Below are 18177 nucleotides of genomic sequence, written 5' to 3'. Positions count from 1 at the left end.
AAAATCGGCATCCAACATAACTCGGGTTTGGTCGGATCTGAATTGGATTGGTCTGTAAAAAAAATTAAAAGTGGTTCTTATGTTTGTTGGTTTGGTCTAAAAAAAAAGAAAAAAGTGAATCCCCCATCCCGAGCTCCCCCCCAGACCAAACCTACAGCTCCTCCCGCAGCAGCTCCTCCTGCAGCTCCTCCTCCACTCCTCTCTCTCTCTCAGCTTCTCGAACGCTGCCGTCTGTTGCCGTCGGGGCCGATAAAGTTGCAGCCGGTAAGTTATGCTCTGTTCGAGCATTATTTCGGAAGTAGGTTTTGGGGGTTTTAATAGATTTGTAATTGTGACAAGTTTTGTTTAGTTTCGGGGTGAATTTCGGTATAATGAATTTCGGTTGGTGAATTGGAGTTGAGGGATAGGGATAAACCCTAGATTATTCAATTGTTCTTGATAAATTGTAGTAAAACTGAATAACTGGGTACAACTGGTAGAATTAGGAAAACAGGAAAAATTCGAATAACTGGTAAAACTGTAGCAGGATAATAGTAGGGGAAATTGTAGTGAATTTCTTTTGTTTGTTCCTTTTGGCAGGACACAATGAGCAATCACGTCGGAGATATACCTGGTAGTCCGAAAGAGAGCTACAAGATGTTGTATAGCTATTTGTACATGTTAGAGCAAGTGAATCCGGAGACAAAAACCTGTTTGAAATTGGATGATAGAAGTAAATTTGAGTACCTTTTCATAGCTTTGGGAGCTTGCATTGAAGGGTTTGCAGTTATGAGGAAGGTGATAGCTGTGGAGGGGATACGTCTGAAGAACGGTGGTGTTTTAGTTTTCGCGAAAGCTCAGGATCCTAATGGTCAGAGTTATCCACTTGCGTTTCCAGTAGTAGATGGTGAGAATCTTGCTAGTTGGACTTGGTTTTTCGAAATGCTTAAAAGTGTTATACCAGACTCTTCTGAACTGGTTTTCATTAGTACTCTTCATCAGAGCTTGATCTTCGCCATAGGAAACGTGTTTCCACAGGCTCACCATGGTCATTGTTTATGGCATTTGAAGGAAAAGGTGAAATTGCATGCTTGTAACGTCAACAAGAATATAGTCGGGCAAAAACTTATGGAGTTAGGCAGATATTACACGGTTGATGACTTCAATTCTGCTTACGACTCATTTAAGATAAGATGTCCAGCTGCGTACAAGTATGTGGAGGAATGTGGTATTGAAAAGGACAAATGGGCAAGGGTTTTTTTCCCACGTGATAGGTACAACTTGGATACAAGCAACACTCTGGGATCAATGAAGAACGTGTTTAAAGAGGCAACAAGGTGGGCATTAATACCAATGCTGGATTGTATCATTAGGAAATTCTCTGATTGGTTCACTCAACGGAAGGATGTTGTTTCTAGATCAATGAATACAAGACTGGTGCCTCGGGTTGAGAACTACTTGCACGATCTATGGGCTGTTGCACATAAGTTACCTGTGCGGGAACTTGATAGTTACGAGCTTAAGTACGAGATCACTGACACTGCAGGAAAGGTGTTTTGGGCGACCTTGGTTGGAAAAACTTGTACTTGCAAGGTGTGGGACTATGAAAAGTTCCCTTGTCTGTATGGACTGGCAGCTTATATCTATTTCGCTAGGAATGTTGATGGCAGGCGCCTTGATATCCATGAGTTGTGCTCAAAATACTACTGGACGGAAATGTGGCATTTGGCGTATTCCAGAACACTTAATGTTGTGCCCGACATGGCTTCTTGGAATGCACCAGATCAGATCAAGGAGGTGAAGATCATACCTCCATATCGCATCACGCGGCAAGGAAGGAAAAGAGTTTAAATTTGGATGAATTTGGAGTAATGCATATTTCGAATAATGCATTTGGGTACTTGATTTTGTGTTGTAAGCTCTGGAACTTTGTTTCATTTCGTGTTGTATCGTGTTGTATGACTTGGAAAACTGCGTAAAACTTGAAATCTACTTTGTTTTGTAATGACATTAGTATTATCTATATCAAAACTCGAATCTCATAGTTTTTTCTCTATCAAAACCCGAATATCATAGTTTTATATTTGTTTTCGCAACTCTAACATATATTTATAATAAAACTCGGTTATCAATTTCTGAAATTTAGGAAAAAAACTCTCATGTATCCCTTACGAGACCTTGCAATTCCAATAACACTTTGTTGGCCAAAGACATCTTACAAACGAAACTTTCGAGTTATATCTATTCGCTAAATATAATTGCACGGAACTATATATATAACAATTTAAACTAGTAATATTGAAGGTAAAACTAGATAACCAATTTAAATAGATTAGTAACACTAAATAAATTAGAAACCGACAAAAATATAACTAAGACCAAAGTTGGGAATACTAGTATCTTGGGTATAACTATGAACAAATTTTTTTTGCGCAATTATCTCATTTTAATATTAAAATCGTCTAAATTATCTCAACCACACAAATTTACTCCCCTCCCAAAGCCTTTCAAGTACTTTCAGTTTGACTTTTTATCCCTTTTTCATCTCTCCCTCCCTCTCTCTCTCTCTATTTCTCCCATTTCCTCTCCCTCCCCTCTCTCGTGTCTCTCGTCTCTCTTCTCTATTTTGAGAATCGAATTCTCTTCCCCCCTCGCCGAGCAAGTGAGATGGAAAAAGTGAAGATGGAAGTGGGTTCGGGTTCGGGTTCGTCTTTATCGCAAAGGAGCCGCCGCCGATTTTCTTGTCTGAGGTTGTGTCACTGTGGCTTGCCGGCGAAAATAAGGCAAGCTTAGACTGAGAAAAATCCTGGTCGACACTTTTATGGCTGTCCGCGTTTTAAGGTATGAATATATGATGGAATCTGGATATAATGGAATCTGAATTTGAATTGGGTTTGAATTTTGACCTTATTGCAGCTTGGAAATGAATGCAATTACTTCTCTTGGTTCGATGAAGAGGGTGGTACAGAATGGCAAAGGAGAGCATTGCTTCAAGCCCGTGATGAAATCCAGGAGAAGGATAAAGTGATTGAGCAATTACAGAAGACCATTTCTGAAATGAAAAGTCACTTGGAGAAGAAGAAGACAGGGAAGGGCGGGGGCGGGAATGACGAAAATGAAGAAGATGACATTGTTAGGAAGTTTGAAGAATTATATGCTTAATTTAAGTGTGGTGTTGAAGAATTAGTTTTCCTAGTATTTCTAGTTTTACTAGTTTTCCTAGTATTTCTAGTTTTCCTAGTTTTCCTAGTTTTCATTAAGTTCTCCTAGTTGTCCTAGTTTTCATTAAGTTCTCCTAGTTCTCCTAGTTGTCCTAGTTTTCATTAAGTTATCCTACTTTTCCTAGTTTTCCTTAAGAGGCACATTCAAAATATAATCATAAGAACTTCCATGATAACAAGATTGCAACATCCATGATAACAAGAACAAGTTCCATCCAACATACCTAATAAGTCAAGAGGTTTCCAACATCCACACAACAACAAAATAATGGGTCCAACTTCCCACAAAATACATAACCGAGCTTACAAAATACATAACCGAGTTCTTCACTCCCTGCTTCCTTGCCCTTCATCCATAGCTTTCTTCATAAACGCCTCAAACGGAACCACCATCCTTTCCTCAAACTTGTCCATTGTCTTCTTAACTCTCTTTAGCTGAGTGCCAAACATTTTCACTTGTTTGATCAACTCCTCCATCATCTTCTTCTGGCTTGCGCCTCCTTCCTCTCCACCTTCTTCGTCATCCTGATCTTCGTCGACAGCCTCTTGTGCATTTGGATCACGCGCAGCAACGTCTACATCATACATCTCTTCAAAAAAGACTGAATGTCCTTCTGCAAGACGCTTTACCCAACTGTCAACAGAAATATCATCGACATCAACGTCGTCCTCCTCTTCAGTCAGCTCTTCCAAAAGAGCTACTTCTTCTTCTGTCTTGGTAGGAAGGATGCTGTGGATATCCCGTGACTGATACCAAAAAATTAAAACCAAAAAATAATCACATGTTAGTATAATGCTACAACATTTTCAAAGTTTGTAGGGGAAGAAACATACCGTTATTTTGTCCAGTTTGTCCAGTTCCCGATTCAATTTTGAAAGTGAAAACCCTTTCATCCCTGCTGATTTAAAGACTGATCTGCACATCCTAGGACAGTCTACATCGACGTCTTCAACCTCTTGTCTGAACTTCAATCCCAACTTGGGAATTGCCTCAAAAGCAAGCAACTACATACCAATCATGTACAAACACTTAACACAATAATATTAACAAATGATAAGGTGATTATCTTCAATTGCTTACCTCCAGTGGCAGACAGAAACCTGAAAGTGGCCATAAAGTCTTCTCTCTAACCCGACCTCCAAAATGATCTATGGTGTGCGATATCTCCTTAACCATGTAATCAAACGAGTACCTCCCCCATGGAGAGTTTTCGCAGAACTCGAGATCGTCCACAGATTGGAAGAATTCCAAAACATCTCTGGCGCCTTTTCCTACTTTCGTTTGCGCACAGATAACACTTCCTAAAAAGAACAAAACCATCATCTTCAGCCGGTCTCTGTGTTCTCCCATAGCCAACAGCTTCGCTTTGACATCCTCAAGCCTTATTGATTCTCCCTTCTTGAAATGGCGCTTCACGAACTTTCTATCACCAAACTCCTTATACCCAAGTGGATAGTTGCGGCAACTAAGACCTGAGATCAAAGCGTGTTCTCTCAGGCCATAGCGGATGGGAACACCATTCACAATGAACCACACTTCCTTCCTCTTCGAGCTATCCACTGTCCGCAATAGCAACATCCACATTCCTTGGACCATGTGGTTTGAGTCCTTCTCCAGGTGGAACACGTGACAGAATTGTGGATGCTCCTCAAACCACTTCCTCTCAGTATCACTCATCGGCGGTTCCAGATTGTCAAATGTAACCATAACGTCTTTGACGAAACATTTGGTCGCTAGCTTTATTTGTTTCTTGTACTCCGACTCATAGAAGTACATCCTCAACGGTTTGATTGCCTCGGTTGCCTCTAATTCCTGCAAGTAACATTGTGTTCTACATCAGTTATGCAAGTACTAAAACATAGTTCTCCTAAGTTATCAGAGCCTTTCCTAGTATATCTAGTTAAACCCTATTCAAGTTCCACACTTATTACCTCTTCTCCTTGCCCGAGAATCCCTTCACCATCACCATCAACATTTCCTAATTCCGCTTCCAATGGGGGTTCTCCTTGTTCTTGATTTTCATTTTCATTTTGACCTCTGTTCTCTTCGGGAGTCCCGTTCTCTTCTTCTCCGGTGTCTTCCTCCTCTTGTATTTTTTCTTCATCTTTGTTCTCTACTTCTTCATCGCTATTTCCTTCTTCCTCTTCATCTTTGTCTCCATTTTCGTCTTTCTCTTCTTGAGATTCATCGCTATTTCCTTCTTCCTCTTCATCTTCGTCTCCATTTTCTTCTTCACTTTCTCCCGATCTTCTACATCCTTAGCCGGTTCTTCTACTTCATTCTCCTCCGCAACTCCCACGGTTCCAACAAAATCAACCACCGGTGATTCCTCATCCGTCGTTTTTCTCTTCTTGGAACTCTTCTTCGGTTTGTTCTTCTTCGAGGTCCCGCTCTTTTGCGGAGGAGGATCCGTTGGAGGAGGCCTATCCTTTCTCTTACCCAGCCTAGTTTCAACCATGATTCACACGTTTTCGGTGAATAATCGAAGGGAAATCGAAGGGGAGTGGGATGTTCTAGGGTTACGTTTTCGAATTTGGGGGAAACCGTTGAGAGAGAGGGGAAATGGAAATAAAGGGGAAATTGGAGAGACTCGACTTGGTTTAAATCGAAATTGAGTGGTTATTTGGATTCGGGTTCGAGATGGTTAAAATCGAGATTGGATCGGAGGGTTTAAGTTGGATTGGGGACGGTTAAGTCTAATTTATGATCTTTGGTTCGTATTTCAATTCGATTCGGTTTTCCCTCCGGTTAAACTTGGTAAAACCCGTAAATAGTTTACCTTCCTTAGGGTTAACTGTAAATTCCAGCAATTTGCCATTTTATATTTTTTCCTTTTTGTTTCATGTCCTTCAAAGATTGACCGATAAGGAGGGTGGGTATAGGAGATGATGCCCCCTAGTATGCTCGACAGACCACCTGAGTATGAACTCTATCTCACGCACCTTTCTGTTAACTATTAAAGCCCAGCTCAACAAGCCCATAAGAACAAGTCATAAGCCCAAGAATGAGTGTAGGGTTTCTAACAAGTAGATTTGATATAAATAGTTTTGTATGTTAACGGTTGATGTAACTTTGGCTGCGCTTTCTAGCAGCCTCTCTTCTCATCTTTATGAATCATCAATACAACTCTTGAATCTCTTGCAGACAACCCAAAGTCTTTCCCTTTATGTTCTTTATATTTCAATAAAGCTCATTGAGCTATCTTAGTTTATGTTTCAATAAAACACAACTCTACCTAGTTCTCAAATGCTATCATGGTATCAGAGCACCATGGATTAGATCTGGGACTCTCTATTTTTATTTTAGTTCTTAACTTCTCAGAAGCTCTATCTCTCTCTCTCCCCCATCACTCGTCTCTTTCTACAAGGGTTGATTTTGTCTCAGTCTAGGCCACAAACCCACCAAGCTTTGTGCTTTCCATCAAGTTTCTGAACCGCCGAGTTGATACGTTTGACAACGACGACAGAGCAAGCTAGAAGCACTTTAAGAAGTGACAGTGGGCTCAAGTCATGGATACTTTTATTGGGCCAGCAAAATCACATGAGAAAGGCCCAGTACAAGCCCAGTAACTCTGAACAAGATGTTAAGAGGCTACAACAGAAGAATCCATCCCACGTCAACAAACGCTTAATGTTTCTGAAATATCCAAGCTTCGCAGTTCACAGGTAAACGTTTCTCAACTGAAGAAAAGGAGATTGATGGGTTAGAGTGTGAAGAATTGTTTGGTTGGTTAGTTGTTTCATTTACATGATTGGAGCCGAGAAGATAGTACTTGGTCTGGGCTTTAATTGTTGTGTTGGGAAGAACCACGAATCTGTTAGTGATGGTTCAGATATATATGCTTGGAATCTGAGAGCTGAATGATAGGGTAGTCAATGGATGGACAGTAGAGAGTTGTAGAAATCATCATTAGGCAGATGCTTGTTTGCTACCTGATGGTACATGAGAATCAGGAATTTAGTGAGATGTAATGGTCAAAATATATCTCTGAGGGACTACATTAAAGCTCTCCAAGTACAAAGATACCTCTGAGGGAGCAATGATAGATCTCCAAGTATAAGATCAAAGGTCTTATTTGGTTCTTAAGTCGAATGTTTCATCTTCAAGACAAATGAGAAAGCTGCCTATATCTTCACGCCTACAAGTCACCTTCTTTTGCATCTTCAAACTTGTCACCTTTCTTCCACCGATGCCAAGTTTGCGGGGGAGTATTAAAGCCCAGCTCAACAAGCCCATAAGAACAAGTCATAAGCCCAAGAATGAGTGTAGGGTTTCTAACAAGTAGATTTGATATAAATAGTTTTGTATGTTAACTTTGGCTGCGCTTTCTAGCAGCCTCTCTTCTCATCTTTATGAATCATCAATACAACTCTTGAATCTCTTGCAGACAACCCAAAGTCTTTCCTTTATGTTCTTTATATTTCAATAAAGCTCATTGAGCTATCTTAGTTTATGTTTCAATAAAACACAACTCTATCTAGTTCTCAAATGCTATCATTAACTGCTTTTTCAATCCACTTTCCAACGTCAACATTTACATCAACAGGGCATCTTGGACCGAGTTCTATAGCTAATTTGCACGAGCAAATCGTCAGGCAGAGCACTGATCTTGTCTTCTAGTACTTCAATTCTTTTGGTTATTTTCTTTGGGAACCTTCGGGATACTTGTTCCGGAATCCCTTGTTCTAGCAGTATCAAAATCACTTCTCCAACATGAATTGAGCCGACAAATAATGAAAGCGGTTCGAACATATTTTTCCACTCAAATTTCTACACTAACAACGCTTTAGGGTATCCTTGGCTTGAGGGTTTTGATTTAAATATACACACACGCACGTGTGTTCGATTTTAATTAATGAATAATTATATTAAAAGTATTTGATTTTAATTAATTTAATGTTTTATTTTCTTAATTAATGAATAATTATATTAAAAGTATTTGCTTTTAGTTATTTAATTTTATACTTTCTGTTTACTCTCTCTCTCTCTGTTCCACAAATATAAATTTTTTGAACTTTACACACATTTTTAGAATAAATTTACAATACTAAAAATAACACTCTTTAATCCTAATTCAGTTTCGAATTTTTTAATTTACTTTAATAGTAATTGTCTTAATCAACATGAATAAAAAAAGTAAACAGGTTACAAAAATTACATTACAAACATAAAACTTGCATTATTGTAAAACGAAGCTCAAATTTTTTATTTATGTGGAACCGTGGAAATATCTTCTTAGTGACACTAATAATAAGAAAAGGTGATCTCAGAGACCAAAAACAAATAGGGTTATATATCTATCACCAAGAGGTGTCTCTCTCCTCTATAACTTCACTTATGGCTAGGTCCATCGTGTTAGGCTCATTTGGTCATTCGTACTAGAAAGTCTCAGCGGTTATGGACTGTCAGTGACCACTAGGGTTTCATGTTACTCCTTTGATATGCAATCTTGTAGAGCCATTCTAGGTTTCAGATCATTGTAGGCAGTGTTGTCGAAACTGGTTCTTTTGTAAACCTTGACGAAACTGATTCTTTTATCTCAAGGTAAGTTGAATACTTTGCTGATGATAAGTTTTTGCTTGAAATGTTCTTAGAAATAGTACGGTATTAATCAGCCTCAACAAGGTTTTGATCTCCAAATTTGAGTAATGCGTGAGATAAGATTCTTCTTGCCTTATTATTTTTGGTTATTTACCACTGACAGTATATGCAAATGGGGAAGATCCATGGATACAATCAACCAAGAAGTATTACTAAAAAGAAAGATACAGTCTTTATTTGGAATAACGTCTATGAGAACGAGTCTAGCTAGTGTGCATGCCCCACATTATCCGGCAACAAAGGTATATATTATAGTTCCAATATTTCTTGTAAAGGTCAAGTTGCGATATTAGAGTGAGTTGGATTATAAATTCTCTTGATCAAGTCATTACTCTGTTAATGCACTCTTATATATTTTTATTCTTGACAATTTTTCCTTTGCTTATTTCAGGTTTCATGCATGTATCTGTTTGATCATAGCCTTCTTGATCCAGAAGTGTTTTTCCAGTCACATCGTACACGATTAATGTCAATTTTATGGCTTCTTGCACATTATCGATAAAAGCATAATCTACAATGTTCTAGAATCAATACTCTTACAATAACAAACTGAAACTAGAATCCATGCTTATCCAAGTAAACTAAATGCACAAAGAACAATGGTTTTGCATATATTAATGGTGGATAATCAGGATATATATCCAGGTTGTTATTAGTAATATGTATGATAAAGATCTCATCATCTATATAAGTTGTCAAAACTGGACCACACTTTAATTTTGACAAATCACAAACAATGATCTACTTCTTCTCTTGTAGTTGAAGTTATAAATGCTATGTTCAATCACCCATGTTCAATAACTTCTTCGAATCTTATTTTATTGTTCTTATGATGTGTTAGTCTACATAAAAAGAAGTAGAATATAATATTGTTTCATTTTACAATTGCAGTACGTAATATATATTATTTCGTTTTTAAAACATGTATGAGTGTTAATTCAAAAAAAAAAACATGTATCCCAACCGCAGTAGATTTAGGGTATGACTGGTTTTCCCGCTACCACCCGCAAACGCAGCTTTTGCGGTTGGTAGCGGTTGCTGGCGTTTTGCAACAATCGCTCAAACCACTCTAAACCGCTCCAAATCGCTCCAAATCGCTCTGAACCTCATAAATTCAAAAGCTGGTTCCAGCTAGCGTTTGCGGTTGCGGGCGTTTGCGGGAGGATAAAAAAAATTATTTTTTTTCCAAAACAATATAAATACAAAAATAAAAAATTCAATAAAAAAATTAAACTGAAATTATAAAAATGCTAAAATATATCAATTAAATTTTAATTAATATTATAAAACTTTAAAATAAAAATATTTTCTATATTTTTAAAAAATTTAAACTATAACTTTCTAAATATAAATTTTATATTTATTATAATATTATTATTTTTGATATTTTTATAATTGTATAAAATGTAAATATTGTTAATTTATTATTTAACTGCTGCTGCATTTGGTAGTTAACCAGTCATAAGTATCCCGCAAACGCACAAATTTCTAACCGCATAACCAGTCGTACAAATCTCTTAAAACCGCTAGAAACCGCAACCACCCGCATCCGCAAACTCCCGCAACCGCAACCGCAACCGCTGCGGTTAAACCAGTCAGGCCCTTAGAACGGATTGCAATATCCTTACATGTATGTAATCTAACACATACTTTGGTTCTGATTCTCAGTTTCTTGAAAACACAGCTTACGTGTCCGTCTGATACAAATAGGATCAATCTCTATCATTGTACTCCAACTTTATCAATTAACACACCTAACACTTGATATTCGCATTATTGTACTACCTTGTGGAAAACCGAGAAGATATATGAAAAATAAGATTCAGGGTTTGTAGCACTATTTATTTATTTTGAAGTTTATCCAGTTAATTAGGATATAGAAAAATTCCTTTCATGCTCAAATTCTTGTTGAATGATGTACCTAATATATACTAAAAGATACAGATAATTAATTATTTACTTTCTACAATTCTACTTTAACGCACATATTAATGTACTGTATTTAATTATCTATCAAATAAATTATTCATACGTAGTTAATGTCTCATACTTAAAATGTCTTTGTACTTTTATGAATAAAGCAGGCAGCTGATCATGGGTTATATAGATAGATAAGTATGTCACATTTGGTACTATTTAAACTTTATACGTCTAGAGTCTTAACTATTTTTTCTCGAAAGTTTGGGTCAATATAGTCGTTGTCACCTAGAAGGCAAACAAAATGCGTAATATCTGAACATAGGTGATAAATGTGTATTAATTTGACCTAAACTCTTCCTTGTGTCGTGTAGAATCTGATTCCTCTTCTACACCAAGTCCAAGTGGTTGGATGTTGAGCTGGAATGGTAGAGGATCTTTTTATGGGTCGATGTCACGATTGCCTTTCGAGTTAGCAATTGTAGACGCCTTAAATGAAAATATTTATTCTGGTTGCTATATAAAAAACTCTTATACTCCCTCCTTTTCTAAAAGTAAGATGTTTTAGACTTTTTACTTGTTCTACAAAAATAAATTTTATATATGTTTAAGGTATTTTTTTATACTTTTAAGAAACATTAAATAAAAATATTTGAATTGATTAAATTTTATTGGTGAACAGTTATTGGAAAATGTATAATAAAGTAAAATAAAAATTAAATTATAAACATTTATTGAATTTTTAATAGCGTGAACACTTTTGGGAACATATGGAGTATATCCTAAGAGTAAGGAGAAAATATTGAGACTTGGTGAAGATTATATAATGGAGTAATGGACAATCGAAGATGCTTTTTAACAAAAAAATATGTTTTGCTAACAATATAGTATTTTGATTAAATACTGAAAAAACTGAATATTCTAGGAAGACTGTGTGGGGTGTTCAAGCAGAAAAAGTAATTAGTCCTCACATTGTCTTCTTCTTCTTGTCCTCTCTTTCTTCACCTTTTCACAAATGTTTGGTTCACTTCCACTCTCAAAACTAATTTAATAGCTTGAGGTTTAGTAAACCGACACATGTTTATACTTTTTTTGTGTTAATTATGGAGATTCAATTCATCTGAATCCTTAAATTATTATCATAACAACATCAATAATAAACCATGCTGACTTTTTCTGTCAGTTATCACACATCATCACTCAAAATTATATTATACTCCCTCCGTTTCATTAAGATAGCTTTTTTATAAGAAAAAAATATTTCAGAAATATGTGTTTTTTTCTTATTTTGAAAAATTGTAAACTTAAAAAAAAAATTGACTTTATTGAATCTATTGATTAAAAGTTATTGAAAATTGAAAATTATATATATTTATTATGATAATTTAATGTATTTTATTAATAAGTGTGAAAATACTAAAAAATCTATCTATGTGGAACGGATGGAGTATAACATAATACAAAAATACGACTTAGCCGTAGACAATCTAGCATAATGAATTATCCGAGAACTTGATCCAACAGTATACATGCATCCCATATAATAATTGTAGACGCATTAATCTTCTAGTATTCCATCGCTAGAACCGTTGGAGAAATCCATCAGCAAAAACCCAAATTGCCGTTAGGGTTTACGAATAAAGCGATTAGGAATCACAGTTTTAAAGTGGATAATTAGCATTATTTTCTATAGTGAATAAATATATCACAGTTTCACATATTTTGCTAGTGTAGTCCCATGCCTGGAACTTGATATGTGTGAAGATTATTGCAAAATATTACACACAACAATATCTAACAAGACTTTCTTTGAAAAGAACAGATTTTGTTTTTATCATGGAGAATGACGTTTGACATTAATAAGCAAAGACAAATTTGTGAACATGCATGGACAAGACAGAAGTAAAAATACTATATATACAGTAAACGTGACTGGAAAATACTAGAAATTTTATCTGATTCTCAACAAAACGCAACTTCCTTAATAATCTCATTTTATTTTGTTTTCATTTTTTTAGATAATTAATTCTTTTATTTCTTTGTATTATTTGTTTTTCAGTTAGTATAGTTTAGTTACAAGATCATATCCCCTCTCTTTCATATTATATGTAGTTTTAGACAATTTTTTGTCAAAATATAAGTTAGTTTTCAATTTTCAGTGCAATTTTTACTTATTGGATGTTAGATTTTTTTATAATTGGTTGAATTTGTTGATTCAATATTACTTTTAGAAATGTAGCATTTTTTTTTAATATTGGTGGTTTTAGACTAAACTACTCACATTGTGAAACATAGGAAGTATTAATCATGATTGAACTCATGGCCGTTCTAAGATGTTATAAGATGACTATATAGCACATAGGTCAGGGAATCTGTTTTACTTCTATATATAGCACATAAGTCAAGGAATCCGTTTTACTTTCTTGTTTGTTTGTCTTCTGTATTTTCTACGCCTGATTTTTTTTCATAAATCATAATTAAATATTACAACTGACATGTTTAAAATGATTATTTATTGATACTTTGTTGACTTGTGAGTACTAGTTACGAACAAGAATCTTATGGTAAAATCAGTTCAAGCGGAACCGATCAAGCAGATCATCTAGATCAAATAGGACAAGTGGAGATCAAGCGGATCATGCAGAAGAGAACCAGATCAAAAAATTTATTATAACTTACGAATGACAAAATCAGTTCAAAACTATAGATCATATATTAAAACAATAAAAATGACACTTAGATATCTAAATAAATATCTTAGATGTTATAAGATCGGCCGAAATGCCTGTAAATATTTTATAAGATACTTATACTTCTTTTATTTTCTTATTTATAAAAAATAAAAAAAAATTAAGTATGACAATTTTGTATTGTTAAAGTTGTAAATAAAATAAAATAAAATAAAATAAAAATATTGTATTCATAAGTTTAGATAAATATATTTTTAAAACGATGTGTTGTAACAAAGTTATTTATTGACCAAATAAAAAAAAAAGCAGATCAACACCACCAAATGTTGGCGGGTGAGATCTGCATGCAGATCTCTTGTTTTTTGTACAAAAAGACAAAAAATATTGAAATGCATGCAGATCTCCCGCTTGAACTGCTTTTGCAAACATAAAATGTTGAATGCAGTGCGAGAGAACTGCATGTGTAGGAGAACTGCACTTGTCCCGCTCCTCTATTCGGACACTTAGCTTCTCCATGCAGCTGAGCTGTACTACTTATACTCTAAAACATTAGGCTTCGAATGTTACGAACCGCTCCGCCCCGCAGTTAACAGTAACAAAAATCTCTATATATACTTTATATCTATACGTTTTTATAACTGTCAGAACACTGCAGTTAAACCGCTTGTCCGGCACCACTCAAACCGCAGTTTTGAAGTTATTCTTTAAAAAAAATTGTTGACGTTTTTCTAACAGTCCATTCATTATATTCAATAAAATGCAAGCTGCTTATCGAAGTAGATTAATATTATATTGGATCCTAAACTTCATATTCTTACAAATATTTTTGCGACCTTATATAACTTAGAGATGGTATTTTTCATGAAGAATACCTTTTGTTTTCGTTAGAAAAATAATAATATTCTTTCCGTTTTTTAATATAAGTCGTTTTAGAAAAACATTTATGTTCCAAATTATATGTGTTTTTAGTTTTCTATGTAAAATTTATTAACACTTAATGTTATATGATCAATGATAATATACCTTCTATTTTATTATTGGCTGATTTGTGGTTAGGTAAATAATTAATGATATATTTGTTTAGAAAATATAAAAAAGTTACTGATTTTTTAATCTAAGTATACAATTCTAAAACGACTTATATTAAAAAACGGAGGGAATACCAAATAACTTAGAGATGGCATCCTTTTTTCTTGTAGCTTTGGAAACATTCCAAATTTAATGCTGTTCTGTGTCACGTTATAGAACAGCAAAAAGTTTGTCCTACAATTTTCAAGAAAATGAATGTTTTTACTAATTGTCAAATTCCGAAAAACGTAAATTTTAATCTTTTCATCCATTGTAGAAAAATAACCAATAAGTGATTTTGTGGGTAGCAAACCCCGTAAGAGAAATTAGGCATGGACATAAAATCTATAATCCAAAATCCAAAGCGAATCCGAACCGTAAAACTCGGTATGTATCTGGTCAGAAATGTAAAAATTACAAAAGAAATCTAAACTCAAAATTTTATTAATTGAATTCGAACGGATAACTCGAAAAATCCAAACAAATATCCAAAGAAACCGATCTAAATGTCCAAATTAATATGCAATATAAATATTTGAAACATAATTGTGTACTTCAAATATTCAATTCCATATTTATTTTGATATATATATATATATATATATATATCTAAATTTAAGTATTTAAAATTTAAATAAGTACTTTAAATGCTCAATTATATAAAACAAAATATTTATTCTTTATGTTTTGCTTTGAAATTTTAGATTTTACTTCAGGTATATCCAAAAGAAACTGATATAACCCAAATCCAAACGATATATGATTACTTTATGAATTTTAAGATGTGATCAAACTAGAACCAAAACCAATATTTTATATCCGAACCTAATTTGTACTTACAAATTTACTAAAATGGGACCTACGATGTGATACAAAATAGAACCAAAATCTGAAATACCCGATCTGAACATCAATACGTAGCCAGACATCCAGGTCTGAATGACAAAAAGAAAAGGTTAAAGATACATTTGCTTTTAACTTTGTTCTTTTCCGTCTGAATTTTAATAATATTTCCATATATAAGTGCATACAAGTTTATATTTTCTCAACACAAGATATTGACAATGCCTGTTTTTTAATACTCTCATATTTAACAAAAAAATGTCATTTGATAATTTTCACACATACTGGAAAATCATTTAAAAATAATATTTTATTCTTTATTTACACACTAAATAAATTTATTTTCTAATTAAACATAAAAAGAATACGGTTAAAACCGTTTTTTTTTTGTAAAAAAAACTTGCATTAGAAAATAAATTGGAACTCTTTGTAAAAAAAACTATTTTAAAAAAAAAACAGAAAGGATAGTAAATTTTTTTTTTTTTTTTGGTAAAATGTTAAATTTTATACCATTTTTGTTTGAGACAGAAATTACACAGAAACAAGTAGCAGAAAATGAAATGCGACTACCACAACACCGAAAAAAAAAAAAAAACACGATAGCAACAATCAGAAACTACACCGCTAGAATCCATTCGATCGGAGCAAGTCTATCTTCGGCTTCAGATTGCGATGAACCATCACACAAGAGTCGCATTGTCGAGTCAATCAAAGTTGCCACGAGCTACAGAGATTTGGCCCATCCTCAAAACCCACTCTGCTCCTACAGCTTCCTTAATGTTCTGAGTTTGCTAACCTGCAAAATAGCACAAACGACCACTAACTCCCGATAAGGCACCAGTGAATGCATTCGGAATGGATAACTCGTCCCGGTATAAACCGGAGATCTTGGATAAAGGCGCAGCCGTATGCCTCAACTGCTCCGATCTAGCCACGACCTTTGCCGCACGGATAGCTACTCCGCACTACCGCACGAGGAGTCCATTCATTCACCGGAGACACCCACGATTGAGAGAGACGCTGCCCACATAGGCACGAAATAAAGGCTACTGCTTACCGAAGAGACCAGACAACAGAGCTCCTCAAGCTGTAAAACCGCTTTTATTTGGAAAAGAGAGAGACAACAGAGCTTGCCACATCACCGAACCATGAACGAGAGGGTCGAGTCTGCAACCCTTCTGAGCAAATTCCAGGTAAACCGACAAGGTTAGACAGGAAAAGTCATAAAGAAGCAGAGCTACACGCGCCGCCACCGAGTTCAGACATGCGCCTACTGAACCCAACGCGCCGCCGCATCAACAGCAGACCCAACATCGCTCATGTTGAGAAAGGCTTGACCACTTCCTGCAAAAAGCAGAGCCCAACCCCAAGACTTCCAACAAGAGCTAGATCCGTGGACGGCACCATAGCCACATGGCCCGTAGATCTGACAGAGTTGAAGCCTTACCGACGACCACACGCCATCACTCTCAGAGCAAAACTCCCCAAGTCTTAGATGGCCACAGTAAGCTCCGGAAGCAGGGAATCAAAGGATAGTAAATTAATGCATGCATAGTGAATATTTCCCATTTCGTTTTAAATTAAGTGTCATTGTATTATACTCCCTCTATTTTCTCTTAAGCGATGTTTTAGAATATTTATTTTGCTACAATATAGTTGGCGTTTCCAAAAAGAAATGAAACTATTATTCTTTCAAAGTGGAATGTGTCTTACGAAATATGACAATTAATTGATGGAGAAGGGTAGAAAAGATATTGCATTAAGTGTCCTAATTCATGTGAAAATCATAGAACGTTACGTAAAAAATTGGTACAAAATAAGTGTAATTTTTACGAAATGCAACCTTTTCTATTAATTTATCTTTTTCTTAATTAAATTAATATAAAAATAAATTTTATGCAATTATAATAATCAAACAATGATAAATTTGAACATATAACTAGTATTTTAATAACGACAACTAATTTGAATATGGAATGAATAGTTAACAAAAAAAAATTCAGTTAAATCATAAGATGAAACACCAATACAATAGTTTAATCCATAATCTAATCGTGCATTTAATAATCTCTCCGTTTCGAAAAGAAATATATTCTAGATTACCCTTATCCACTATTGGGCTGTGGTTCTTTTTTTGTACTGGGTTTTTATTGGTTTAAAATTATAGGAATTAGATAATCACAGAAAATTATGCGTTTAATATTGAATTTAATATTTTCTCTGCTTTTTATTGCAAATAGTTAAGCAAAATTTGATTGTTTTAAAATATAAGTAGCTTTCATAATTTTAAATAACTTTTACTTTTATTGGGTATAGTGTTACCAATCAAATAATATATATTTATTTATGATTGGTTTAACTACACGTAATTTATATATCAAATGCTACTTTTAGAAAAATTAATAATTTTCTTAATATTTGTGCATTCATCTAAAATTACTTACAATAAAAAAACTGAAGGGGTATGTTTTATTAATCTATGTGAAAAAGCTAAAACATGTATCATTTTTAAACAATACAAAATAAGTTAACGCTTAGCAGTTTGTTTCAGGAGAATTTTCTTTTTGTCATTAAAACTATTTTGAGAAATGTGTCGGATTAATTACCTTTGAAAGCGAAGGATCAAGGATGTAAGCATTTCTGTCGTTTTATAGCTAGTCATATTTGGTGAGCTCAAGAACTAATCCCTTACTAGTATTTAGAAAAGTATTACTCTTTCCGTTTCATAAAGATAGATTTTTAATATTTTCACACATATTAAGAAAACACATTAAATTATCATAGTAAATGTATCATTTTCTGTAATTTTCAACTTTAATAACTTTTAATCAATAATAATTTAATAAAGTCAATTGAT

The 18177-nt window shown here is 34.5% G+C and overlaps 3 protein-coding genes across 3 annotated transcripts; 1 reads left to right on the top strand and 2 right to left on the bottom strand.

Annotated features, from left to right (window-relative positions):
* Nucleotides 1-555: 555 nt before the first annotated feature.
* LOC103841280 lies at nt 556-17344 on the top strand. Its single transcript, XM_033281142.1, has 4 exons — nt 556-6866; nt 8906-9044; nt 9194-9781; nt 10410-17344. Exon 1 carries the CDS (start codon nt 586-588, stop codon nt 1828-1830), a length of 1245 nt encoding a protein of 414 aa, XP_033137033.1. The 5' UTR covers nt 556-585; the 3' UTR covers nt 1831-6866; nt 8906-9044; nt 9194-9781; nt 10410-17344.
* On the bottom strand, nt 3359-4153 carry LOC103842290 (uncharacterized protein At3g43530-like). Its single transcript, XM_033281206.1, has 2 exons — nt 4035-4153; nt 3359-3947 (listed from the first exon to the last, which is right to left on the bottom strand). Exons 1-2 carry the CDS (start codon nt 4122-4124, stop codon nt 3528-3530), a joined length of 510 nt encoding a protein of 169 aa, XP_033137097.1. The 5' UTR covers nt 4125-4153; the 3' UTR covers nt 3359-3527.
* On the bottom strand, nt 4270-5176 carry LOC117127826 (uncharacterized protein At3g43530-like). The gene is made up of 2 exons (XM_033278506.1): nt 5133-5176; nt 4270-5032 (listed from the first exon to the last, which is right to left on the bottom strand). Exons 1-2 carry the CDS (start codon nt 5174-5176, stop codon nt 4270-4272), a joined length of 807 nt encoding a protein of 268 aa, XP_033134397.1.
* Nucleotides 17345-18177: the final 833 nt, after the last annotated feature.

Source organism: Brassica rapa, chromosome A09 (genome assembly GCF_000309985.2).
Source record: "Brassica rapa cultivar Chiifu-401-42 chromosome A09, CAAS_Brap_v3.01, whole genome shotgun sequence".
NCBI classification, from domain to species: Eukaryota; Viridiplantae; Streptophyta; class Magnoliopsida; order Brassicales; family Brassicaceae; genus Brassica; species Brassica rapa.
This window is presented reverse-complemented; position numbering and strand designations above follow the sequence as displayed.

Bases quoted from the DNA above. Each gene is read 5' to 3' on its own strand.
- LOC117127826 (XM_033278506.1), bottom strand. From the start codon at position 5,176: ATGTTGATGGTGATGGTGAAGGGATTCTCGGGCAAGGAGAAGAG. The intron at 5,033-5,132 runs GTAATAAGTGTG...TAACTGATGTAG, and splicing joins TTCTCGGGCAAGGAGAAGAG to AACACAATGTTACTTGCAGG.
- LOC103842290 (XM_033281206.1), bottom strand. From the start codon at position 4,124: ATGTGCAGATCAGTCTTTAAATCAGCAGGGATGAAAGGGTTTTCACTT. The intron at 3,948-4,034 runs GTATGTTTCTTC...TTTTGGTATCAG, and splicing joins ACAAACTGGACAAAATAACG to TCACGGGATATCCACAGCAT.
- LOC103841280 (XM_033281142.1), top strand. From the start codon at position 586: ATGAGCAATCACGTCGGAGATATACCTGGTAGTCCGAAAGAGAGCTAC.